The sequence below is a fragment of the Uranotaenia lowii genome, chromosome 1 (assembly GCF_029784155.1).
Source record: "Uranotaenia lowii strain MFRU-FL chromosome 1, ASM2978415v1, whole genome shotgun sequence".
NCBI lineage: Eukaryota > Metazoa > Arthropoda > Insecta > Diptera > Culicidae > Uranotaenia > Uranotaenia lowii.
In genome coordinates this window covers 120,828,102-120,855,639 of record NC_073691.1, presented here as the reverse complement: position 1 = coordinate 120,855,639, position 27,538 = coordinate 120,828,102, and the positions used below count along the sequence as shown (strand labels likewise).

General features: G+C 35.7%; 1 protein-coding gene across 1 annotated transcript in view; it reads left to right on the top strand.

Moving 5' to 3' along the window:
- The window catches only part of LOC129737868 (uncharacterized), a 48,080-nt gene extending 23,710 nt beyond the window's left edge, over window positions 1–24,370 (top strand). Inside the window, exon 5 of the mRNA XM_055729031.1 lies at window positions 24,204–24,370. Coding sequence (XP_055585006.1) covers window positions 24,204–24,370 — 167 coding nt within the window. The remainder of the gene's footprint in view (window positions 1–24,203) is intronic.
- The last annotated feature ends 3,168 nt before the right edge of the window (window positions 24,371–27,538 follow it).

The following is a 27,538-nucleotide window of genomic DNA, read 5'->3' as shown; positions in this document are numbered from 1 at the left end:
GGAAGGAAGCAACTAAAAAATACAAAAATCCTACCCTACACTACGCGTCAATGGAGGGCAGGTGACAGAACCAATTTACTCCTTTATTCGGGCTGTCAGTTGAGAGAAATTTCTTTCCCGTGCTCTACCGACCAGTAGTGGAAATGGGACTCGGGACAAGATATTTAAAGCGTGCGATAGAATGAAATAAGGATAAAAGAGCTCAAAGCGATAGACAAAAAAAAGTGAGAGTGGCTAAGAACCGTGTAAATATTGTCGAGATTTAGGAAAAGCTACTCCAAGTGACCGAATGAGGATCGCAAGGCTTATTCGAAAACAAATTGCCACATGGGGGCAACAATTTTTTTCATCCTTTGCGATAAGACACGTTATTGGCATTATAGATAAAGACGATCGAACTTGGCCTTCGGCACACGGGTCAGTGAACATTTTATCTGGTACCGTAAAACGGGGTAACTTTGATCACCGGGGTAAATTTGACCAACAATAAACTTTTCCACATTATCATCAATAACTTAGTCTATAGTTTGAATTTTTGAAAATTGTTCTCTACGTTTGAAAGCCTATTAGTTGAGTATCAAATAGGCAAAATTTTGTTTGTATTTGAATTTTTTTTCTGTTAGTAAAACATCTAATTTCAAAATCTTTAAATATCTATTTTTCCAAGGCTCACAAATAAACAGCTCTCCTGATGATACCAAAAAGCATTTAGAAGCAAACGGGTTGTTCAATGTGAAAGAACAACTTTTGTTCTTTGTATCTGAATAGTTATAGTGTTATTTTTATAGTTATCTAATGATAAATTTTTGATATTTAAAAAATAGGGACATTCTCCAAGAGTAATCACTTATTGAAAAAATGGATAGGAAACCTATCAAATCGTTAACTTTGAAGAAAAAATGAAAATATAAATAGTGGGAGGGCCTAGGAGAATGTGTGAAGGTAAAATTTCATTTTTATTTTGAAGCTCAAACTATTTAGTAATTATAATTATTCTTGCCCCTGAATGTAGGCAGCATCATAGTTCTATTTTCGATCATAAATATTTTTAAAATAAAACGTTAAAAATCAAAAGTCAATTGATAAACTAACATTTTTAAATATTATGAAGGTGTTTTAATCCTTTATGATCAAGAAAACTCGTTAAAACCGTCAGAATAGAGACTGATCAATGTCACCCCAAAGCATCAAATTCTGAACAGAGACGAAAACGATTTTAAATCAAATTTAAAGAGGTCTAATAAATTTCTGCATCCATGTTTTATTACATAGGAGTTCAGTACTGGTTTTAAAAATATAAATCATGCCGCATTCCGCTTCACAGAAAAAATAATCGAAATATATTAAAAAAAGTGATCAATATTACCCCGGATTACGGTACCTATTGTTTTTGGAAAAACAATTTTACAAAAAATGAGCAGATTGATATTTCTTCGCTCTACCTTAACGTTTTTTTTTTTTTGTAAATTAACACCCTGGTGCATAGTTTTTAAAATCTCAAACAAAGAATTTGACTTGGCAAACTGGTGCTATTTATATGGGTGATGAAATCAGTTGATTTATAGATACTTAGAGCACCTGTATCCGTGGTCCAAACAGCCGGTTTAGACCCAAATTCCGACCCGAGCAACCGCACTGGTGATCTATTATACCAGTTTCAACCCAACTTTTTTTAGAGCTGGTATAAGGATTGATCCAAAACTGATGAGATTTGGATCCAATTTGACGCAGTTCTAAACCGTTTGACAGTTAATGGAACACGAGTGCAGTTGCCAGTTTTGTCATTGGATCGGATCTAATTTCTTTGGTTCAATTCTTGTATAAATTGGACCCAAGAATAGACCACGAATACAGATGCTCTTAGGTGCTACATTTCAAAATGGTTAAGATTTTAAATAATCTTTCTCAATGAGAAATGTATCAATTTTGTCAAATTACTCAAACTATTAGAAAGTGTAAAAAACTTCGATACATATTTTTTTGTAACGTGATCATAAGAGTCAAAAACTGAATTTATGGATGATTCCTAATGTGGTGCTTATTAAGCATTCCAAGCTCAGACCAACAAAGCTCCCTGAGTCGGAGTTAGGCTTGTATTCAAAACTTTTTGTTGAAGATTTGTTGTCTAAAGGGGTTTAAATCAGAAGAAAGAGCATAATGGCCACCTTAAGGAAAACGCTAATTTAACCATGAAAACAGCTACAATATGTGAATTACATCATTGTTTCGTGTTCGAACACTAAAATAGTCTATTTTTTAGATGGCTGAACATTAAAAAACTAGATAAAAACGTTTAAAAATGCATTTAAAATGCATTAAAATTAGCAAAAAGCTGAAAACTAGTCACTGTAGGGGCATAATGAGAACCCCCCCCTGGGGCAGTATAAGCACCATTAATCGGGGCACGATGTGTGTTTTCTTCCGAGGAATCTTGCAGCGAATTCAACTCGATAATGTCAGGTGAATCGTAGATTCATCAAACAAAGCAATAACAAAACAATCTACTCTGTTAAAGAATACAAACAATTCACACATGCTCATACATTATGTTTCTGGTGCTTTGTTTGGTGGATTATGCTACTAGTCGTATAATGTAACAATCAAAAAAATCGATCATGAATGGTAAATAGAAAAAAATCACTTCGAACAGAAATCGAACTCTAGCCTTTTGATAACCTTTCCGACACCTTACCAACAGGCCACATCGTCAGATGTAAACTAGTCAAGCTGTAGCTCTATAATTCACTTGACTTCATCGATTTGAGCTCTCTGCTAGATTATACGGCAGGAAACGCTCATCGTGCCCCGATTAAAAGTGCTCTGTTCACCCCGAGGCAAGAAATTTTGTTACGTCTTTAAAAAATTCATTTATGTGAAAAATAAAAAATTTCATGATGGTGAAAGTTGAGAAACAATGTGTACATCATGTTGCAGTGCGTACATTATAGATATAAAGCTTATATCTTGGTGCTCAAAAAATATAATGTTTTCGTCACTTGAGCACTCAGCTGTTTTTTTAAATATCACTGTAAAGATAATAAGGTGACTCCTTTTTTTTTTGTGAAAAATAAATACTATAGGAAGTACGAAACAAATCCTCATGAAGATTTGTTCAAGAAAATACGTACTTTTGTAGAAAAGAGGAGTGGTTATTATGCCCCAGGTGCTCGTTATGCCCTTATCTCCCCTATATAAAGAAAAATTAAATTAAAAACATTTTAATTGTTGAACTAAAATAAAGGCACTGATAGGTTTTATCTTTTGGAAACCTTTATTGAAGATTATTTTAATTAAGAACCGAAATCTGGAATTTCTAGTTAAATAACCGATGTTTCAACAAGTTGTCTCAAATTAATTTATTACATCAAAGAAATATTACAGATTTGGAAAATATTTCTGGCTTTCCAGATGTTTCAATAATTTCCTAATAATTCGTTTTCACATTTTATCGCAACCACTCCATAGATATTTTTTACCCCAAGCCGCAGCTCTTGGCATCGAATAGTGAGTGTTGATGAGGATCGAATAGGAGAAAGCGATTAAATAAATCACTCTTTTAGCACCCGCTGCTATTTTTTCAATTCAAGATTTTGAACCCGGGGTAAAATTCTGATCGGTCATAAAAAAACTGCCACCACCATCAATGAGCATTTACGGCCTTCGGCCAATGGGCTTCAGCTGCCGGCGGTCAAATTGGAAGGCATCCATGGACTTGGATTGAAACCATCAGCCAGCAACGGTCAGGAAGGCATTTCTTTCTAGGTATCATCCATCTTATCGACTTCAATGGTGGAGGATGAAAAAGAATGAATGATACCGAAATGGCTACCATAACGTCCGCCATTCTAGTGGTGTTCGGTTGCGGAGGATTTCCGGCAGAAGCAATGGTCAGAACGATCGTAAAGGCCCAAACCGAACCACATTTGTGCGAGAGATTTTTTTCTACTCTTTTTGATTGTAGGTATGTTAGCATGTGAGAGCTTTCGCAAAGTCGAAAACGGAATCAGGTTCAAGCTCTGAGATAACGCAAATAGCACAAATTTAGGGAAAAACGGAGGGTATCCGCCCTCAAAAAAATGTTGTGGATCAACCATCAAGAGTTGCAAATTTACCGAATCGGCGAGAGGTCATGGACTTGTGTTTTTAGCTGTTCCTTTGGTTCTCGATTCTGCGAGTCGAGAGTACTCCCCTCGGGTTATGTCTGTTTACAAATTTATGCACCAGACTTGTCTGATAGGGACAACGAAAAAAAAATCTATACAAAAGCAACTCTATTGGTCAAGTGTTTTTAGAAGGGAGCGAGGTACGGATTTCAATTTCATTATCGCGAAAATAATTCCTTCATCCGGTTGTAATGAAACAGTGATGTAGTTTATTTGAGATAAAAACTGACAAATTTTTAATTGGAGAGTTCACTTTTTTTCACCGACATATAAAAATGAACATATTGAATTGAATTCAATTTATGGAGTCCTTTGGATAAACACTGATGGCACCCTTAGCCAATAGTAATAGAGAAAATATAAACGCCATGATCCGTGATTCAATCGATTATTTGGATAAAACTATAGCTACCTATAAATATAAAGGTTCAGCTGTTGTAATTTCAATTATGCCTGTTTTTGTATCATTTTCAAAACATAGCGTAGGGATGAGATGAAGGATATGCAGAATATAAATCAAATTTAATTGAAAATAAAATAAATAATATTTGTATTCGGCAACACTGAAGATAAATAAAATGAAATAAATAACTATGGTAACGTTTGCTATTTTGGCAACACTAGGCAAACAAACAAAACAAAGTCAGTCATTGAGAGTATTACTTTTTTATATTTAGTTTGAACATGTATAATTGTGAGTTGTTTAAAAAAAGTAAAAAATTGGATTGTTTTGTGCATTACATAGGGAAGAGTTTTTATCTTCAATGTGGAAAATTGTCTGAGCAGCCAATTCTTCAGTTAAAGATCCTTTAAATACACAGTGGAATACTGGGCTCCGATAAAATATGTTAGGTGGAAAAAGGTGAAACAGCGGGGTAAGATGCATAATTCCAGCCAATTTTTAAGTTTTCGAGTTTTTCCAAAAAAAAAAAGTTAAATCATTCAATTTATGTCCTCAAGGGTGATACGGTCAAAATTTGGTCAAGGGAAAACGCGCGTGAATCGGTGAAATCATTTATTTAAAAAATCAAATTAAATTTCTTTTTCAAGTTTAATTAGTATAAAATTCAGTAAAAATATTCAGTTAGGCTTCCGCTTTTCCAAATCTGAATTGCAGGGCCTTACGCTTAACCCCTGCCATCAGATTTTGTACAGCCACCTTGTCCACCTTCATCGCCGCAGAAAGCCAGTTTGCCTTGAACTGCTGCTCGTCTTTAGCAGTTTTTTTGGTCTTCTTCAGGTTCCGCTTGACAATAGCCCAGTATTTCTCAATTGAGCGGAGCTCTGGCGTGTTGGGGGGGGGGGGGGGGGCTTCTTGTCCTTAAGAATCACCTGCACGTTGTTGGCGGCGTACCACTCCATGGCCTTTATACCGTAATGGCAAGATGCCAAATCCGGTCAAAACAGTACGGAATAACCGTGTTTCTTCAGGAAAGTCGTGTACAGCTTCCGCGCTCGCGCTTTGGCCGTCGTGTTTTGTTTATCATCGCGATTTGGAGGCACTACCTTCTTGTAAGTCGATTGTCCGGCTCGTTTTTTGGCTCGAAGCACGGTTGTAGACGATACACCCAGCTTATTTGCGGCATCTCGGAGAGAGAGGTTAGGGTTTCGCTTGAAACTACCGGCAACTCTCTTTGTCGTCTCAGCGGCTTCCGGTTTTCGATATCCCCCCGATCCAGACTTCCTGGCTGTCGACAAACGTACCCCAAACACTTTAATTTCATTTGTAACGGATGATTTGGCAGCTTTTAGCGATTTTGCCAGCTTTGCGTGCGAGTAGCTCGGATTTTCGCGATGCGCGAGCAAAATTTTGATACGCTGCTCTTCTTCCTTGGACGGCATTTTGACAATTGAAAAGTGAATTCCGAAATCAAAATAGGAGCAACATTCTACACACACACACACACACACACCTTCAAAATGAGGGGTGTTCAGGTTTTTTAAATGCAAAATTGTCAGAAATACGTCAAGTTGATATTGACCAAATTTTGACCGTATCACCCTTTAATTATCATATACAGTTAAAAAATTCTTTTGTATGACAAATTGACTAGATTATATGATTAAGTTGATGGATTTGGAAATTCCAACTTACTATTTTTCTTAAATAAAGGAAATTGTTGAAAAGTCCGGAAAATTTATAAAGCGTCCACTTTTAACCCTGATTGTTGTTTCAATACTAACCAATCAAATAAGGTAAAATTTTTCATAAGAGAACCTTTGACGAGCATTTCTCACAACTTTTGTCAGTTTTTAGCATTTAAGCTACAAGTAAACACTAAATAGTTCAAATTATTATGCTCCTGATAGAACTGATTGGTAGTGAAAATGTCTGAGATATTCATAAAATAAATTTCATTGTGTATTTTTTTCAAATCGTCTAAAAGCTGTCATACTTTTTCATAAAAATCTTTCAATTGAAATTGAAATATTCATTTTTTTTCCTAATTTTTTATTTATATGGATATTTTTTATGTATGCCAGTATTTAACAGGCACACTAGGTTCAAGGTTGAAATTTGAACTTTTTTTTTGCATCGCGTTTCTAACCAAAAATCCAATATTTGAAATGTTATTAAATGTTATTGAAGATGGAAGTTTTGAAAAATTTACTTGCGGCCAGTTATTCCATTTTCGTGAATAGCATGAAATACGCATGTTTTTACCATTTAAAAGTTATTGAAGAACCGAATAATTTTTAACAAGCCATTTGAGTTGCTCAAAATATACATTGTCTAGAGGCCCTTCAAGTTGAAAAGTGTTTCATGTTCATGTAACCCCAGTTTATGGTACATATATAGTTTTTATATTTTATATCGTATTCCAGTGTATAAAGCCAAATTGTTTATTTTTGGCGAGTGGCTCAACTAAACACCTCCAGGCCTCGGAATAATTTATCCCTATTGCCCCTCTCCCTAAATCCAGCCCTGTTCGGGAGAAATTTTATAATATTGCTTCATTTGACAATTGAAGGAGCCAACACCTAGTTGTAAATTGCTGAAATTCAAAATATGTAGGGTTATGTGAGGTGATTATGGTCACAAGAATGATCCAAATGACCTGATTCTTGAAAAAGTTATGCGCCGCAGGATAAAATTGATCCTATTTAGGCCTATAACAATGACTCATGCAAAATTTGAGCCAGATCGGATAACGGGAAAGGATTGCACATCAAGCCTGAAAATTGTATGGAATTTTGAGATATTTTGTTTCGGAAGCAACATTAAAACCCAAATTTCCTAAGGTGATGGAAAGTATAAGCGAAACAAGATGTGTCAAAGAAAAAAATATTGAATTTTTTTCTGAATAAGTTTTATAAAAATAATCATAAAAGGTTTTTTGAAGCTAAAAATAGAATTTTAAATCTGACGATAAGTCCTGATGAAAAAGTTTATTTTTAATTTTTTTTTGTTGGGTTATTTTGAATTTTGAACAAACTTGCCTGGATATTGCCCGGAATTTGCTGAGGTTTTTATAAAAATTTGCTTCGATTTGCCCGGCCTGGCGACGTGCTGAAAAAAATCTGGCAACCTTATGCGTAATATTCTACAGGTTATGATGTTTCCCCGAAGAGAGTCTTTTTTTTTACTTAATTATCAGCATACATTTTTCGAGGATATGATGGCTAGTATCCTACAAATACTAAAACCAGCAACCCGCAGAACGTGTACTATGTATGCCGTGACCGGGATTCGATCTAATCACCGATGGCTTAGAAGATTTGAAGGCTATCCTCTACGCCATGGGCTGCGGCTCAAATGCTAGTTATACATACTGGTTGCTGTGAAAATTATATTTATGTAAACTTAAACCATTAATCTAAAAGAATATCATCGAAAATGCAAGAAAATGGTGAAAAGTTCCGGTCAAAACTTTATATAGAGCCACTCTGTGGTTTCTTTAGCAAAAATAAAGATTCTGTCTGAAACTGTAGGGGAGAGTGGGGATATTTGATCCCCTTTTCTTATTTTCACTATATCTTTTTGGAAAAATTTAGCAACTCGCCGTCTTTGACATTTTCTGACAGCTTGTAACTTCAAGTTTCTATGCTCCAAAAATTAGAACGATACTTGAACCCGTTGATGAACTAGAAGCATTTTCGTGGGAGTAAAAAAATTGCGATTTTTCTGAAGTTAGGGGAGACTTGATCTCCATATTGAAGGAGACTTGATCTTTTATTCAGGAAGCCCTAATCCTTGTATAAAAATCAAGCAAAACCCCAAGATAGAATGTTAATTGACTATTTTGGTCATGTTTGTTCTCATTTCACAATTTATAGCAGACATATGAAGAAAATTCTATAACTTTGTTTCAACGCTATTATCATTGCATACTTAAAGGCGCTATTTTTTATAATTAAGAGAAAACTAATTACACTAGTTTACAAAATTTTAAAAAAATCGTGAACTTGATTAACTGACCAACATTTTTAATGTAAAATCGGGCGCTGAATCCGAAAATGAAATTCAAAAAAATCTCAGTAGAACCGTTTTTGAGTTATGCTCCAAATATGAAATTTCGAAAAAATTAAAAAAGTTTTTGTACTAAGATTAAAATATCTCTGACGGCATAGCAGTAATTTGAAATCCCCCTTTTGCATATTGAAGGTGAATAAGTTTTCTATCGACCATCTGAACACTGTTTTTGCGTTCGACCAACAGTATTTCTGATATTAGTGACTTTATGAGAAAAAAAAATTATAAAAACGCATTTTTTTAGAGAAAATTTTGTTTCAACGAAAGTTTTAGACTCAATGGTAGCATTTAAAAAATCTGATTTTCATTTGCGCTTGAATGTCAATCTAAAACAAAGATTTCAAGTGGTTATTTATCAAAATTGGTTGAAAATTGAAGAAGTTATGGCTACTTTACCATAACTGAAATTTTTGGAGTTTTTAATAATTTAACGAACCGCAGTACACTTATCATTGTATAGGAAGAATGAAACATGATAAATCTCACTTGCTCCAAGTCAAAATTATTTATTAGCTTACCAGAAGGTCACATGCCAAGTTTCAGGAAGATCTGACCATAGGGAGGGGTTGCTTGAGTCTCAAACTTGAATAAAATTTTGAGGTATTTTGCCAGGAAGGAACGAAAAATACTGGTTATTCATCAATAACTTTTTTCATCACTAGCTGATTGTTTTTTACGGTTGATTTTCTTAAATCCTAAGTTGAGACAAATATTTCACCCGAAGACTGTAACTCGATTGGATTTGAAACAGAAAAGTTATTGCGGTTTAAAGATTGAATTTTGGTCGAAAATTGTCGTATAAATCGCAATGGGTAAAAAGTACTCATTGCGTGTTGGACAAAATTTGCGGTCTTTGAACCGCGATAACTTTCCTGTTTCAAATCCAATCGAGTTACAGTCTTCGGGTGAAATATTTGTCTCAACTTAGGCTTTAAGAAAATCAACCATAAAAAATAATCAGCTAGTTATGAAAAAAGTTATTGATGAAAAACCAGTATTTTTCGTTCCTTCCGGGCAGAATACCACAAAATTTTATTCACGTTTGAGATTTAAGCAACCCCTCCCTATGGTCAGATCTTCCTGAAACTTGGCATGTGACCTTCTGGTAAGCTAATAAATAATTTTGACTTGGAGCGAGTGAGATTTATCATGATTGATTCTTTCTATACAATGATAAGTGTACTGCGGTTCGTTAAATTATTAAAAACTCCAAAAATTTCAGTTATGGTAAAGTAGCCATAACTTCTTCAATTTTCAACCAATTTTGATAAATAACCACTTGAAATCTTTGTTTTAAATTGACAATAAAGCGCAAAAGAAAATCAGATTTTTTAAATGCTACCATCGAGTCTAAAACTTTCGTTGAAACAAAATTTTCTCTAAAAAAATGCGTTTTTTATAATTTTTTTTCTCATAAAGTCACTAATATCAGCAATACTGTTGGTCAAACGCAAAAACAGTGTTCAGATGATCGATAGAAAACTTATTCACCTTCAATATGCAAAAGAGGGATTTCAAATTACTGTTATGCCGTCAGAGATATTTTAATCTAAGTACAAAAACTTTTTTAATTTTTTCGAAATTTCATATTTGGAGCATAACTCAAAAACGGTTCTACTGAGATTTTTTTGAATTTCATTTTCGGATTCAGCGCCCGATTTTACATTTGAAATGACCATCAGTTTACTGAGTTCAAAAATGCTGTAAACTAGTGTTATTTTTGCTCTTTTCTTCAGACAATTGTTTGATAAATATTAGTTTTTGGATAAAAATTAGTAATTTCGTAATCAGCAATCATAACGATCAATTCAGAAGAAGAATATGCCGTTTGGAAGGGGGATCAATTGTACCCAACTCTAGGGGATCAATTGTACCCATAATCAACATTTTAGAAAACTTTTTCTGAAAAAAGTTGAAAGTTTTCCATTGCTTTGAAAATATGGCATGATGAAGTTCATTTTACGCTCGAACGATTGATACATTGGAACAATATTTTTTTTCATAATTTTCCCATGTAAGGAACATTTTAAAGTGATGAAAAAAGATCTTCAAGTTACATTTTGTGAAATTTTTCAAACAAAGTTCAATTACTCAAACAATTATTTTGTCAAAAAATTTTAAACTTCAAGCATTGTTGTTTAGCTCATTTTGGCACATTTTACTAGAACATTTGATCTTTGTAAGACATTCTAGTTTCGAGATATAGCTAAGGAATCAAGTATCCCCAGGGATCAAGTATCCTCATTCTCCCCTACTCACTCGCTTGTAGGTCCTAAATACTGATAAAAAATCATTCGGACCCTTAGTATTCTTTTGTGGAATCTCAGAACCTTGAAGCAGCGATTTATCATATAACTCACAGTTTTAGCAAGACTACAAGTTGTTTTTCAGAGAGAAAAATTGAGTATTTTTCTTGAGTTTACCCCATTGCTCTTTGATTGGTTTTTTTATTTTTCATAAAACAGAAAAATTTAAAAATACCTTGTAAATAATCCACTTTTAGCTACCTTTGTGCGAATTTTCAAGCAAATATACAGAATGAGTAATTTTCTACAAGTCATATAATTTGATGTGGAACACCCTGCCAATAGTTTGCTAGAATTTAGTGGCTAATTACAAGTAGTAGATAGGTATTACCTCTCAGTTTAAATTTTACTTTTCAATTTCAAAGCTAGTATTTCAGTTTTACCACCTCAAAAAAAAAACAAACATACAAAATACCCCAATTTTATTCTGCTTAGTATCACAATGTGTTTGTTTCGGAGCACATTTATTTTGCAGTGATTAAAACAGCAACTAAACTGGCTAGCAAGCTCTGAGAAACCATGTTTTACCAGACTAAGAAGAAGACGAAAAGCTTCAACTTCTCGACCGCACGTTTATGTTTTCCCGTTTTTCTACCCACTATATTATCTAATTGCTTTTGATCCGTCTCTTGGCTTTGAACGCCAGGAACCGGAAGTTTGCCTCCTGAATCAAACTGGAAAATTAGAATTTACTTATCTGACAGGATCCAATTATGTCCTGTTGGCACTGACAAGAACAACTTTCAGTACATTGACTCGCAAGTAAAGTGTATCCGTCTTTTGAACCATAATCTACTACTTTCGTGTTAGCCGACAAGGAGCGCAAGAATGGCGGCGTAGGTAATGTGTGTGTGTGGGTAATTGAGGTGGAAAGGAGGTGGAAACGCAGCCCATTATTTCGCCATAAACACTCGTTATCGTAGTTCATTAATCCCTTTTCGACGACACAACAAGATGATGAGGATGATGATGATGGCACAAAGCGGCCATGTATCTACGCTACGACAATACAACTTGGCATGTGTAGGTATGAGCTCTCGGAATTGCCAAAATCTTCTCCTTAGATGGTAGTAAGTATTCGCTGGTGCGAAGCCAGAAGACAAAGCCACAGAAGCTTTGCAATCGGGTGAACTCCACAGGAAGTTTGGCAAACTGCTTGGATCGGTTCGTCAGGACAGATTCCGGATGGCACCGAGTGGGAGGGAGTTTGTACGAAAGAGTCGGAAATCCCACCAGGCAGTCGGCTAATGGACCGGGGGGTAAGTCAAATGTATCGCTTCGGTAATTGAATGCGACAAAATGCAAATAAATATTCCGCTTAGTCCGGAAAATCCCATCGTCATCAATCCTACTTTCGTTCTGTTTGTTTTCCCTTCTTCCTACCATAAACTTTGGGTCCTTCCGCCAGTAAAATCGGAGCAATCTTCCGGTCCGCTCGTATAAAGAATACATTGGCCACATGCACTTGTGCCTTGCCTGGAAGAGAGTGAGTAAGCTTAGCGCGCCCAGTAGCACTTGCTATTTATCTTCTTGTTTTGGGAATTTGGGCTAAGAATGCGAAAACATTCAGGATTTTAGAGAAAGAAACCTTTTCGCCAGTCAGTGTTAGTCAGATTGCGAAGAACCTACCTATTCTGTGGGTGACGATTAGGGATCTTAGAAAGGAAAATTATACGTTGCTATATTTTTCTGTGGAGCTACCGACACTGGAGACTTTTAGCTCTGTGGTGATAGAAAGTAAATTTGTCGGCTCTAAAAATTTACATAATCCACTGTTCATACAATAATTAATGATTTGAAGTTAGGCTGGAACAAATATCAATTTCTTCTTTTGTCAGACCCCTCCCCCCCTTCGAAATTTCCAAAAATCCGAAGGGGAAAATAAATAAAGTTTGAAGTATTTAATGTAAATTTCGAAAAAAAAAATCAAGAATCCAAAAGATCACAAGACGAAAATTACAAATTTTGGAAGATGGAAGTTCATCACCTTTTGTTTTCTTGGTCTTATTGAATTGTTCGATAAAAAATTACTTGTTTTTAGGTTTTGTACAATGATATTGTATACAACTTTCGTGAAATTTATTCCAATTTATTTGTTTTTCACATTATTTTTTATTCCCTCCTTGATTTGAAAGGGAATACCTCTCACAAAAAAAAACAAATTACTGTAGTAAACAGAAATGTGCCGGCTGGGGGATAGCAAGGCAACCGGTTCGAGAGCTTCTAAGTGGCACAAGTAGTGATCTCAAATATACCAGTAACTGGTTAACTTTTAACCTTATGTGAGTTTTCTGTGGATAACAGGAGCTGACCTGAAGGCATAAAACTTTTCACAACGGCTACCTAATAAGTGTTTTTGAAGATTTGAAACATGCGAAAATCTATACAAATTAAAAACATATCTTATACAAGAATTCAACGCAACGCAATGATCTATCCGTGGCGTTTTGATTAAGAAAATCTCCATGAATAAATAGTGGGTAGACAAACGATTTAAACAGATGGAATTTTATAGAAGTATTTGAATGCTTTGTTGTCAAATATAGTTTTTCAAGTGAACCATGAATTTTGCCACATTGTGTGAATATTTGACGTTCCCAAGAGAAATTCTGCTCAAACATAACTCCAAGATTTTAAGCGTGGTCAGTAGATAGAATTTCTTGGTCATCAAAATAAGGTTTTGGGGGCGCGATACGGATGGTTTATTTATAGATGAAAAGCGCTTTCGTTTTCTCAGGATTGATAAGAAGAAAGTTATCGATGTACCATTTATGAATTTTTTTAGGCACCCAATTGCTCCAATGAAGAAAAACCGTTAGAACATAAGTATAACTGAAAAATATGAACTGAGCAAAAATTCAGGACCAAAGGGAGATCATTTATGAACAACACCCAAGCAACCAAAAGTCACATATTTACTTAAAAGAAAGCTTTGAAAGTTACATATTGGCTGACAAAGAGAAACAACTGCCAAATTCGCTTTAGTGGACTATATGTACCCTTTAATGTACTTGAAAGTTTCAAAAGTGATTGATATGTACGTTGTACGTGACTTATTTTGCCCAAGTTCCATGAGTGAACTATATGTACTCATTATGAACTGGAAAGTTGCAAAAGTGTTTTATATGTACGTTGTAAGGGACTTGAGTCACAAAAGGGGCACAAAAATACTCAAAACGGGATTTACCTAGTAACAAAAAGTGCGTTAGAGTGCTTTCTTCCTGGTTTGCTGGCTTTCTGGTTGGGAGTCTACTGATTACCTCTCCGACACCTTACCAATAGGCCAAATCGACAGATTTATTTGTGTAAAAACATCAACGGACCACATGTTGATCCTAATGATAACTTAATAAAATAATGAGTTAAATACTAGTTAAATCTACAAAGTTCTCGAAACCATTAAAATTTTTCTTCGGAAAGTAGTCCTTGAAGCGTCGAAGTCGAAGTACTCGGCGAAGCGGTTGAAAGTTCTCAAAATCCCAATAAGAGCGCTGTTGGCGCCGCCGTAGATATTCAGCCGGATGGGAACATAGAGCTGTAGATTTTGGTTCCTTAATCCTCGGGGTCGCACACTGAGAGGAATAGCCTCCAGCAGCATGGGAGCGTCAATCCTCGACGCAAGGAGATCCGCTACGACTAGAGCACGTGCAGCGTTACGACGAATTTGAAGCGTGTCTAAATCAATTAGGCGGCAACGGTTTTCGTAACTGGGTAAACGAAACGGATCTAACCAGTTCAAGTGTCGCAGGGCATAACGTATGAAACGCCGCTGGATAGCCTAAGGTTGCCAGAATTTTTTCCACTCCCATCCGGGCCTAGCAATTCCGGGCATTTTTTTTAAAAACCTGGCAAAATCCGGGCATGGATTTCAATTTTTCAAATCCAAAAACCGGGCAAAATCCGGGCAAAATCCGGGCAAAATTTAGTTGTTTTAATATATAAAAGCAAAGAAAAAATGCAAAAAAATGAAATTAATATTTTATTAATGTAATTGCAGACTTCCAGAAACTTTTTGGAACACTTAAATATTTAAAGGTTTATAAAAGTAAATCAGCGAAATTATTTGAAATAACCGTTGAAAATTTCCATACCGTTAATCGATTTTGCTGAAACTTACTCAAAAACTTTGATTTTTTTTTGGTTTCTTTGTGAAAATTGTGAAAAAATCCGGGCAATATCCGGACTTTTTTCACGATATCCGGGCAACCGGGCCGGACCGGACTTTCTTGAAATCCTACATCAAATATCCGGGCAAACCCGGATAAAACCGGGCAATCTGGCAAGCTCAGAATAGCCTCTATTCGTTCAGCTCCGTTCTGGTAAAATGGGCACCAAACTGCAGATGCATATTCAAGCGTTGAGCGAACTATGCTGCAATACAAACTTTTTAGGCAGTACACATCTTTAAACTCCTTTGTTACGCGAAATAAGAATCCAAGACTTCTAGACGCTTTATCGACGATGTAATTCGTATGAGTCTTAAACTCCAGCCGGTGGTCTACACAGTATTAAATAATCTTGTGCTTTTACATGTTTTAACCTGCAAATAATTGGAACAAGTTATTTCTACTAAATTTACATGGCTTATGACGTAATGTAAATTCCCGAAAAGAGAAAAATGCCATTGTGAATTTACATGACCATAACAATAAAACCGTTCCGGCTCATTATTCTTTTTTAGTTTTTTAATTCATAATTTATCTACTTCTAGCCATCAGCCTTACAACAAAGCATGACAATGATTAAAAAGTTGTTCAAAATGTTTGTGTTTACTCGAAATTCACGAGCTCCACACTTGAAACAGATTTTTTTCGGCGCATCAAATCAAACTTGCTGCTTACCGGTCGGCCGTTCGGTGTTTGTTTGTGATACGATTCTGCTACAGGGTGTATCTGAATTTTCTTTTATGTTTCGTTCATAGTTTTTGGATGGATGGTTTTTTTAAATCATTTTCTTTTTCAATGTAGTTTGCATAATGTTCACCTAGAATGTTTTTAAATAATATAACTTGATATTAATTCGTTGTACATTGAAATGTATTTGCAAAATGATGGGAATTGAGGAAGGGGTAATGAAGCGAGTCATTTGTTTGTATGAATTTTAAACAACTCAAAACGATTCACTTATATAATCGTCCATGAGCCTGATTTTTTTAATTAACACGTTTAGAGATGTACCGAATATTCGGTCGGCCGAATATTCGGCGCCGAATACCGTCAAAAAACCGTTAAGCCGAATATTCGGCTCACCGAATAGTTGAGCTAAGTATTCGGCCGAATAGGCCGAATAGGCCGAATATCTTCTACAGACTTGCATAATTTTCAAATGATTTCGGATAATTTATTAAAGTTCCAAAAGTAATGTTGTATAAGCTACACAATCATTAAAAACGTATGGTTTCAGCTAAACTTCTAAGATGTATCCGCGTATCTTTCACAGTAGATCGTATCTACAGGATACAAGTATCGCTTAATACTTTGATTACATTTTATTCCAGATTTTCTTGATATCTTCATGCTTTCCCATATATCCAGTAAACATTCCAGATAAGTCCAATCTGGTCGAGATGTCCAGATATTGTTGAAAGCTTTTCGAATTTTGCTCGGGTTTGTTAAGATTATTTGCTAAATCAAATAAAAACTCAAGTTTCTCTTAAATTTTTTAGATTTTGTGTTCAAATACGATTTTTCAAAATTTCAAAATAAAAACAAATTTTGCCCTTTTTAATTATTTTTGTTCAAAAATCGTCCTGCATGTCTGACCGTGTGGATACGTCTGGTTGAAAGTAAAGTATGCTTAAGGTCAAAGATAATTTTTCTTTTTAACAACTATTTTGAAGATATCTTGCTCAAATTCGACCTTCATCTAGTTCGCTATCAAAGAAGCAATTTAAAATAGCTTGACACCTGTTTCGACATGTTTTGTCCCAGATTTCACAGAAACGCAATCTCTATGGTTATAAACGCCCTAGAAGCGACTAGTCATCTAATGTCTTTCTGGTTATTGGTGACATTTAAACAATCAGAAAGACCTCCACTTAAAAATATCTTGTACCTTATCATCATCCGATGATATCATCTGGTTGAAAATAATCAACTAAAACATAAGGGGCATTAATATGGAAGAAATAGAGAGCATTGAAATAATCGCTTAAGTTTTTTTCATTAAAAACTCAATGGAATATTTGACCGAATATTCGGTCGAATATTCGGCCGAATATTCGTTTGGCCGAATAGTTGGAAAGGTCGATATTCGGTATTCGGCCGTTCGCCGAATACCACTATTCGGTACATCTCTAAACACGTTTATACTCAAATCCAAGAACAAAGAGAAAAATATCTTTAGTTTGCTGAAATTTTGGTAACAAAAAATTAAGAATATTGTTGACCTTTTTCTGCATTTTTTTCTATTCTTACCAAAAGTTTGACTACTTTTTGTGTCATTCAATTTTAAATGCTAGATTTCAAATCAACCTTATCTGTTAGAGTTATTCTTATGTTTAAAATATGTTTAGAAATGAACAAGAGGGGAACTGTTTAGCTTAGAACAATATATCACTTCTATCCAATAATGTCTATAAATTTCTCTAGAGTAATATACTATTTTTAGGTTTTTTAATTAAAGCAATAAAACATTATTTGTTTCTTGGTGAAATTTTTTAAAAAGATTTCTTTTCGCTTTTCATTTATAAAAATTGGAAAACAATAAGACACACCCTGTGCGCGACTGCAATGTTTTTGATTTCAAACATCGTTTCATGCAAAAGTCATGTAAAATTACAACAAATTGACCCGAATGAGGAAACGCATGGTTTTTTTCAGGGCTGCGTTTTAGTATACAACCCCTCTGACCGAATTTTACATGAAATCAAATTTTACATGAAATGTAAAGCTCAGTATTTTTTTCTGTGTAGGATAACGCCCAGATCGTTGATGTGGTCCACCCGGGCGATGATTTCGTTCCCAAGAGTGTACTCTGCGTGAAGAGGGTTCCGCTTGCGAGAAAAAGAAATGACCGCACATTTGCTGTGGTCTAGAGGCAAGCAGTTGGTGTCACACCAGTGAGCGAAGGTGTTGAACTGCCTTTGCAAGAGATCGATATCGTCTTGGCCATTGATGGTGTGGAAAAGTTTGAGGTCGTCGGTAGATGAAACAAGTCAAGTTGTAGCTCTATTATTCAGTTGACTTCATCGAGTTAAATTCAGTGCTAGATTATACGGCAGAAAACGCTCATCGTGCCCTGATTATTAGTGCTCTGTTCGCCCCAGGTCAACAATTTTAAGTAAAAACGTGTTTTTAAATTGATTAAAGTGAAAAATTAAAAATTTTATGATGGTGAATTGGTGAGAAACAATGTGTAAATCATGTTGCAGTGCGTACTTTTCAGATCAAGATGATTTAAAGGCTTTAAGGATTTAAAAGCTTATTTGGTGGTGCTCAAAAATTATAATATTCTCGTCACTTGAGAACCTAGCTGTTTATTATTTAATATTTCTGTAAAGATGAAAAGGATATTTCTTTTTTGGTGAAAAATTATTACTTTAGGAAGTATGAAACAAATCCTCATGAAAATTTGTTTAAGAAAACACGTATTTTTGTTGAAAAAAGGAGTGTTTTTATGCCCTGGGTGCTCGTTATGCTCTTATCTCTCCTATATGTTGGTTTTTAAAGCTTTTCAAAAATTTTTGATAACGAGTTCAATATACTTATCGGACTCAAATTAGAAACTTTCACGTTTTTCCACAAAAAAGGAAACTTCGAAGTTAAAGTTAAAAAGTTTTTTTTCGGGGTAGGCACGAGACGGTAGCAGATGTTATCTTTTTTCCAATCTCCAGCAACCACCTTCATTAGCCATACTTATATTCGAATGCAAATTAATGGTGGTGCATAGATCCAGGGGCAAAATTTTCCAATCAATTCGATGAATATTTTTCTAGGACCAAATGAAAACTGAAAGCCTGGGTTCTGGGTTCAACTTTAAAGTTAGTTTTCTTCAGTGAACCTCCTAATACGCTTGCAATAGAATTATTTGTTCAAATGTGTCACCATTTGAATCAGTTAAGAATTTTTTTTCTTTTTTCATTAAGGGGGGGGTAGGGTCTAACGGGTATAAAAAAACACCATTTTCACGATTTTTTTCTAGAGCTATCGTTCAAACAAATGTATTCAAATTTTTTGCATTATACAAAGCATTGTTAAAAGAACATTTAGTAATTTTTTCGTAGAAAAATATTGAAAAATGAGCCGGTGACGGAGCATTTTCGAGGATGCCTTTTAGAAAACAGGATTTGCGGTGGACACTGTATCTCAGCACAGAATCATCTGAAGTCAAAAAATCAGAGCAAAATATTTTTAATAGATGTTTTTCTGGACCCCAACGTTTTTATTTAACTTAAAAATATTTTTATGAAATTTTTGTGGCTGTTTGAAGTAAAAACTACGATTTTTCACTTAAAAATCCGCCATTTTTCGACTCTAAAATCTCCCCAAAGTAAAAAAATCAAAAAAGAAAAACGTTGGGGTCTGGTATTTTGTATGTAGAAAATATGTTCCAAATTTGAAAAGAATCGGATAAGTAGTTTTCAAATGACGATGTCCACGAACTTTGAAAATGTGCTTTCGAGAAAAACGCGTTTGAATTTTCTGCTCTTGCTTTCTTGCAGTATTAGATAGGAGGAGATAAAGGCCTATAACTTCTACAGTTTTGCTTCAATTGACTTGAAAATTTTACACAACATTCTTGAAATGTTTTACAATAAGAAAATAAAAAAATAAAAAAATCGATTTTTTGAAAGTGTTAGACTCTACCCCCCCCCCTTAAATAAATCGTATACTTACAAATTTTCTGTACATGGATTATACAGACCAGCTAGTTGTTTATGAAAAACTAATGGTGTATTCAAAAAATACAGAATAAAAATTTAGAAAGTCCAATGTTAAAAACGAAACCCTAGACCTTGTTTAACAACGCTTCCTTGTTTTTTTTTTTTTTTTTTGATAACTACAAAAAGAACGAAAGAAAGGAAAGTTTTATTAAGGTAGCTCGGGAAAGCCATTTCACCGGATCCGGTTAGATGTTGTCGTTGCTCGGAGTCAGAGCTTTCAGCTGCTCTGTTCCCATTACGAGGAAATCAGCCGACAGGATGATCTCCTTTAAGGTGACACGCGGCACCAAAACCGTCGTCAAAAGGAATGGAGCAATAAAACTCAACCTGTTCGTCCCTTTCCACCGGCCGGAATTCCAAGAATCACTCCGTTTGGACTGGGGTCGGCTATTCGCGTCAGCTTCCCTGCAGGTTGGCCCGGAGAAGATTGATTGCTTGTTTCCCAGAAAGACTGCGATTGAGAAAAGCGGAAGCACACGTGTAAACTTTCAGGTTATGGCGGTTAGTGTAGTGTTGTTCTTGATGGCGAAAGGACGAATCATAAATTTTATGAAAGGTTTTACCCCAACATGAATTATTAGAATGGGCATACGGCGCTAACCGCAATAGATTGCGCCAAAGGTTATGTTTTCACTCGGAACATATTTGACCTGGTATTATCAAATTTTCTGTCCTCCCGTAAATTTAAGCTTCATGGTCAAGACAAGAGGCAAATTCCGATAAGGTGAAAAAAATATTATCAATGCGGTACCTATACCAAATATTTCCGATAAAAATATCCAAAAACGAAACTGGACATCTCATTAACTGCAAATGCCCTACTGCTCCATTAGAATTTCAACGAAATTGCGAATAGCCAAACCACTAACCATTCATTTTTGTAACCGCCCCGGACAATGTAACGGAAAGGTTGGTTAGATTTATAAAAAAAGAAAATCCCACTTGCAGCAATTCTCACCACCAGAAAGTTGGAGTGTCAAGTGAAAAAACGAACAAAAAATCGAAGAAAAACGTCGAGGTCCTGTCGATTCAGCAAAATGAATATAATGATGCTGAATATGATGTTTTAACGCTTAACACCAGGCCGTCTGAATGTTTGTGAGAAGGTGGTATTCGACCTTTTGATGGTTTTCTGGGGAAAAAGGACACTTTCCCTCACCCAGATCGAGCGCTCAAAAGAGAAAGGAAGAGCCCGAACAATAACAACCTTTCACAGACTGGCCATTCCATTTGGCCAGTAGGTTCCCCACTTAGCAAGACTGCCAACGGGCCTGCTGGACAGAGGGAAAAGGACCGAAACCCAATGACCCTCGGTGACGTTCGATTGATCTGGCCTTTTTGTGATTTTCATCGGCGCACCATAATGTGGAAGATAACCTACATATATTTTTATTTTTTATTAAAGACAGATTATCTAGAAACGAAAATTGGTGAAAATTGATTTTCGAAACAAAAAAAATGCTTCCATAATTTGAATATTGTAATTGAAATATTATTTATAGGCGTTAAAGTTTTTTTAAAGTTTTGAATGTTTGTTTGCTATGATTTTTATTTGTATCAACTGTTTTGCGGAAAGCAATAAACCTGTGTTAAACATTTTGAATAGACTTACTGTTATCTAAATTATGTATGCATATTTTAAATTTACATAAATACTTGAAATCCAAATCTTTTCTGAAGCAAAATTTAAAAATGATCGCATCCTAATTTAAAAAAAAAAAAAACACAAGAAAAGCTTTTGTTAAGTTCAACTAATTAATTTAACAGGGTAGTTTTAATAAATTTTAACCAATGTAAATCGAAACATTTTATACCGATAAATGTGAAAAGTCAGAACATTTTTTGTTATTTTCCATCATTTATAAGTTACTTTTAGTCATTTTTAAGTCTTTTGTTTTTAATTTTATGAAATTTTCATAATTTTTTTCATTTTTGAGTACTAACTAAATATTTATTTTTAATTTTTTTTTGTAGTAAAGACTCATTAATGCGCTTGAGAGTTGCAAATGTGATTTATATGTATTAGAGGCCGCTGTAAGCTGAATAGATGAACATTGAAACTTGTTTTGGAACTTAATAGTATCAATATGAACTTAATTTTTGAGCTGCATAGAACGTACTTCATATTAATGATGGGGCTGAGTAAAGGGTGATACGGTCAAAATTTGGTCAAGAGAAAACACGTGTAAATCGGTGAAATCGTTTATTTAAAAAATATAATTTAATTTCTTTTTTAAGTTCAATTGGTATAAAATTCAGGAAAAATATTCAGTTAGGCTTCCGCTTTTCCAAATCCGAATTGCCGGGCCTTACGCTTAACCCCTGCCATCAGATTTTATACAGCCACCTTGTCCATCTTCTTCGCCGCAAAAAGCCAGTTTGCCTTGAACTACTGCTCGTCCTTAGCAGTTTTTTTGGTCTTCTTTAAGTTTCCGCTTCACAACAGCCCATTATTTCTCAATTGAGTGGAGCTCTGGCGTGTTGGGAGGGTTCTTATCCTTGGGAACCACCTGCACGTTGTTGACGGCGTACCACTCCATGGCCTTTTTACCCTAATGGCAAGATGCCAAATCCGGCCAAAACAGTACGGAACAATCGTGTTTCTTCAGGAAAGGCAGCAGACGTTTATTCAAACACTCTTTCACGTAAATTTCTTGGTTGACATTCCCGGAAGCTATGAAAATGGTGCTTTTCAAGCCACAGGTACAGATGGCTTGCCGAACCAGTTATTTCTTCGCGAACTTCGACAGTTTCATGTGCTTGAAAATATCTGCTACCTTTCCCTTTCCTTTTGCCATATAAAACTCCTGTCCTGGAAGCTGCTTGTAGTCGGCTTTGACGTAGGTTTCGTCGTCCATTACCACGCAGTCAAACTTCGTCAGCATCGTCGTGTACAGCCTCCGGGATCTTGCTTTGGCCGTCGTATTTTGTTTATCATCGCAATTTGGAGTCACTACCTTCTTGTAAGTCGATAGTCCGGCTCGTTTTTTTGGCTCGATGCACGCTTGTAGACGATACACCCAGCTTATTTGCGGCATCTCGGAGAGAGGGGTTAAAGTTTCGCTTGAAACTACCGGCAACTCTCTTTGTCGTCTTAGCGGCTTCCGGTTTTCGATTTTCCCCCGATCCAGACTTCCTGGCTGTCGACAAACGTTCCCCAAACACTTAAATTACATTTGTAACGGTTGATTTTGTACCTTTTAGCGATTTTGCCAGCTTTGCGTGCTAGTATCTTGGATTTTCGCGATGCGCGAGCAAAATTTTGATACGCTGCTCTTCTTCCTTGGACGGCATTTTGACAACTGAAGACTGAATTCCAAAATCAAAATAGGAGCGACATTCTACACAAACACACACCTTCAAAATGAGGGGTGTTCAGGTTTTTTGAATGCAAAATTGAAAGAAATACGTCAAGTTGATATTGACCAAATTTTGACCGTATCACACATTAAGTTTTTTTGTACCTGTTTATGGGACTTTTGGTTGCTTGGGATGTTCCCTAGAGTCTTTATTATCAGTTAATCAATAAACAATTAGATTCCAGACAATCGTAGGCCACTCATCGAAGTTTTGATCGTAGACTGCTTCAGCACAGACTGCATTGCGATGATTTTGGCTACATATTTCCAGTTTTTTTGCGAAGTGTTCGATAGATTCTTCAGGTTTCGCCTGCTTTTTCAAATACGATATGGTATGGGCCCGTCGTGGTAGCTGGACAACAGGTTGAGACAGTGGAGTGCCTCCAGTATCTTGGTAGCCAGATTACGCCTGATAGTGGTACCAAGAACTACATCGAAACCCACATCAGAAAAGCCCGATTTGCGTTTGCGAGTCTTCGAAACATCTGGCGCTCACGCCAGATCTCTCTACGAACTAAGATCCGAATCTTCAATTCAAACGTCGACGCGACCCGAATGCTGCAAATTTTTGTCAATCGCTGCCTGCGGAACATCATCCGCGCTTGCTGGCCTGGCATCTGAATCTCAAAAGTGGAACTTGATCGGCGGTGTCATCAAAAGGCGCTAGAAATTGAGATTCGGGAACGTAAGTGAAGATGGATAATGCACTCGCTGCGAAGAGATGAAACCGAGATTTGCAGAGACGCGCTTGACTGGAATCCAGATGGGCATTGAAGAAGAGGCAGGCCCAAAAGCTCGTGGCGGCGTAGTCTAGCCGTTTAAATCCTTGGCTGGCATCAAGTGAAGACGCTGGCTGCGGATCGCCAGTAGTGGAGATCTTTTATCTCAGCCCTATGCGTCGGTCAATCGGCGCCGGATTCTTAGGTAGGTAGGTAGGTCGCTCGGCTGTAGGTATAACAAAATCTAAAAAGTGTTCAAACCACAAACTATATGTGTTGCTGTTGCTCCACCCACTAGGATGGCACATAAATGAAGATCGTTCAGAAGCTCCAACTTTCAAGGTATCGTTCATTATGGCTCGAGGAAATACAAATGCAGGGGGAACAAAGGTGCTGGACGCGGACCTAGCCATGATTACAGTTGTATTCGTGCCCCTTTCGCCAGATGAAACTCCGGATGCATGACGCTGTCCTTTTTTAGCGAATACTTTGAACCTTAAAGTAAAGTGCAAATAAAATGTTTTTTTTTTTGTAAAACTCTAAGCTTACCGTACTAAATCCAGTCCGAAGGGATGAATCATCCTAAGGGATGAAAATCCCGAAAAAAAACTAAATCCAGTTTCATCTACATGTCATATTTGTTCCGGGGAATAATTATGCACAGAGATGATTTTTCGAAGCCACTGGTAGAAACAATTCACTGCTTTTTTTTGTTAAAGCCTTTTATACGCGCTAAAGATGTATTTTCGGCCTTTCGCAACTTAAGTTCCGGGTGTCATTTGAGGAATTATCGTAGCCACTCCGATCCAGCTAGCTCTTTTTCTCAACTAAACGGGTGATCAAGACCGAGTTTTCCTGCTTTTTCGAAGGCTTTTCTTCGGATGTCTTTACGTGTAATTCCATACCGACTGATCGCCATTTGAATGATGTGATCCACTAGTTCCAGTTCAAGTTGTTGATAAAATACTGAGTGAAACCGATCCATCCGACAGATTTCCAACTTTTCGTATTCAGCTTGCCTTTTCTGATAGCGCAGCAATGTCCTTTTCGGTACGGCGCGCCGCGGCGTAAAGCTTGAATACAGCAGATATGGAAACGCCAAATCAAATCGCCTAAATAGCCGCTTTCAAACTGAGTTTCGTCGAGGATTGCCGCGTTGTTTTTCTAGCGTAGTTTTTTTCCCATTTTTTTTAAATTGAACTTCACTTCATGTAAGCAAACAAACCACTGGGAATAACAGTACGAAATCACAGTGGGAAAAGGCTTACAAAATATATTTTTAATATTCAACTCAAAATAATACAATTAAAGCAACTATAGTAATACGATTTTGATGAACGATAAGTTATATTAATTCTCCAATTAATTTTTGAGAAATTGCAATGTTCAGGCACCAACTCTATGAAAATTTCATTTTGATTGGAAATTAGTGTAAATTTTGTCCAACATGAAATTTGCAAAACTCACTATGTAAGATTCTCTGCAGCAGGGATGCTAAGTGTTCGATAATTTTTTTTTTTCAAATTCCAAAAAGTCTGCATATAATTCCAACTTTAGGGGGAAAACTAGTTGTTTTTTTTACATTTTAAGAATAACGTATCATTGAGGTTGGTGTTCATTTCATTTTTTTTTTTCAAAAAAAATATACCTTAGGGATTCTTTCGTTGTGAACATTGTAGTTCTAACAATGTTTATATAATAAGACGCAGATCAACTGTTATAAATGATGATTGCGTTGATTATTATTTATAAAATATAGTTCTCGAAGTAACTTTTGTTTCAAAGTAGCTTAAGTAAAATCTTTACTTTGTTTTGTACAATAACACCGGAAAAAATTGGTAAGTTACATAGATTTTTTTGCACCTGGCATCCCAGCATTCGCGTTTTGTTATGGTTTTCATGCCCTGACTAAATTATGAAAAAAGGTGAAAGCAGTAAATATTAATTGTTTAAAGTTGTATTGAATTCTACAAATGCTCATCTTATGGGACTTTTAATCATTTAAAATTCAATTTTTTTAATTAGAACGTGCAGATTATCTGAATCTCATGTTTAAGCTTTTTTGCCTTGGTAACATTGGAGATGAAAACTTAAATCTGATCTAAAAAGCTTAAATCTGACCAAAAAAGCATAAATTTGAGAGATGTTCTCCACGTGGATTGTAAAAGGTTGCTTCCCTCCTCAAACGTGTGAAAAATATCTATTGACTAAGTGTTAATGAATCTCATATTTAAGCTTTTTTCAGATCTACGCTTTTATAACCTTGATAGCATTGGAGATGAAAGCTTAAAAACATCTGAAAAGCTTAAATCTGATCAAAATAGCTCAAATCTGAGAGATGTTCTTCTCTGCTTGCGACTGACTGACACGGGCGATTTCTTCATTCTATCCTTTGTGTCGCTACTGTAATAAAAGCCGTTCAAAGCTGAAGGCGAGAGCCGATTCCTTTGCTTACAGGTAGGGCTAAGTGGGGTTATTATGAACAAGTGTTATACTGATGATGCTGTGGGGGATGAATGCATTAATTTATAAACTTTTGATTGAATGCAATGGATAATGGCAACCATGTGGAAGCTCTTTATACAGACTTAGTAAGGCATTTGATCGCATAGAAATACCAATGCTTCTTTTCAAATTACAAAAAAATTGATTAAAATCTAAACTCCAGAAATGGCTAACGAATCACCAACAAATAATAAATTTCAATGGAAAAAAACACTCCCTATTCAAGTCACTTCAGGAGTTCCGCAAGGATCTCATTTAGGACCCCTACTTTTCATACTTTATGTAAAAGACTTTTCCTTTATTCTCAAAAATCTCAAAATGCTCATTTATGCCGACGACATGAAACTTTATTTGGAAATAAGAAATGAAGGAGACATCAGCATATTCCAGAATGAAATTCACATTTTCTACCTGTTGTGGCAAAAAAGCCTTCTGAAGCTCAATGTAAAAAAATGCAATTTAATATCATTTAGCAGAAAAAGAACAACACCAAACACTACAATTACATTAGGAGATCAGAATGTAGAAAAATGTGAACGAGTCAGGGATTTAGAAACTACGCGAAATACGGGCCAATAAATCGCATGATGGCCTCTTGGGGGGGGGGGGGGGGGGGGGGGTAGGCTTAATAGCGGCACGTTATCCAAACATACGGGAAAATTGTGCCTTGTGATGGCCTCTTACAATCAACACTGCGAAACCATTGACCTTACAATGTCTCGGCAAAAACTCAAACAATATTTTAATCGAAGAAATCTAAACTCTTAACAAAAATTGTAAAGCAGACACTGCTTAAACCTATTCTTAAGGAAATGCATATGTATCAAACTAGTCTACGTTACGGTTGACGAAAAAATAAATAAATGAAGAATGAACACAAAAAGTTTTAACAGTGATAGTTTTCGATTATTTGTTATATATGAGGCTCTCAGAGCCAAAGGGGTATAAGTGACAAAACGGTCGGTTTTGAGTTAATGATACCAAACGGTTTTTCTCATTTCAAACTATATTTGATGATTTTTTCGGATTTTTAGAATTTTATTTACATACTTTTACATTTGGAGCAAAAATTGAAATTCTCGAAAAATATACGGAAAAAGGCCAAACACATCAATTTAAAAGCGTGTT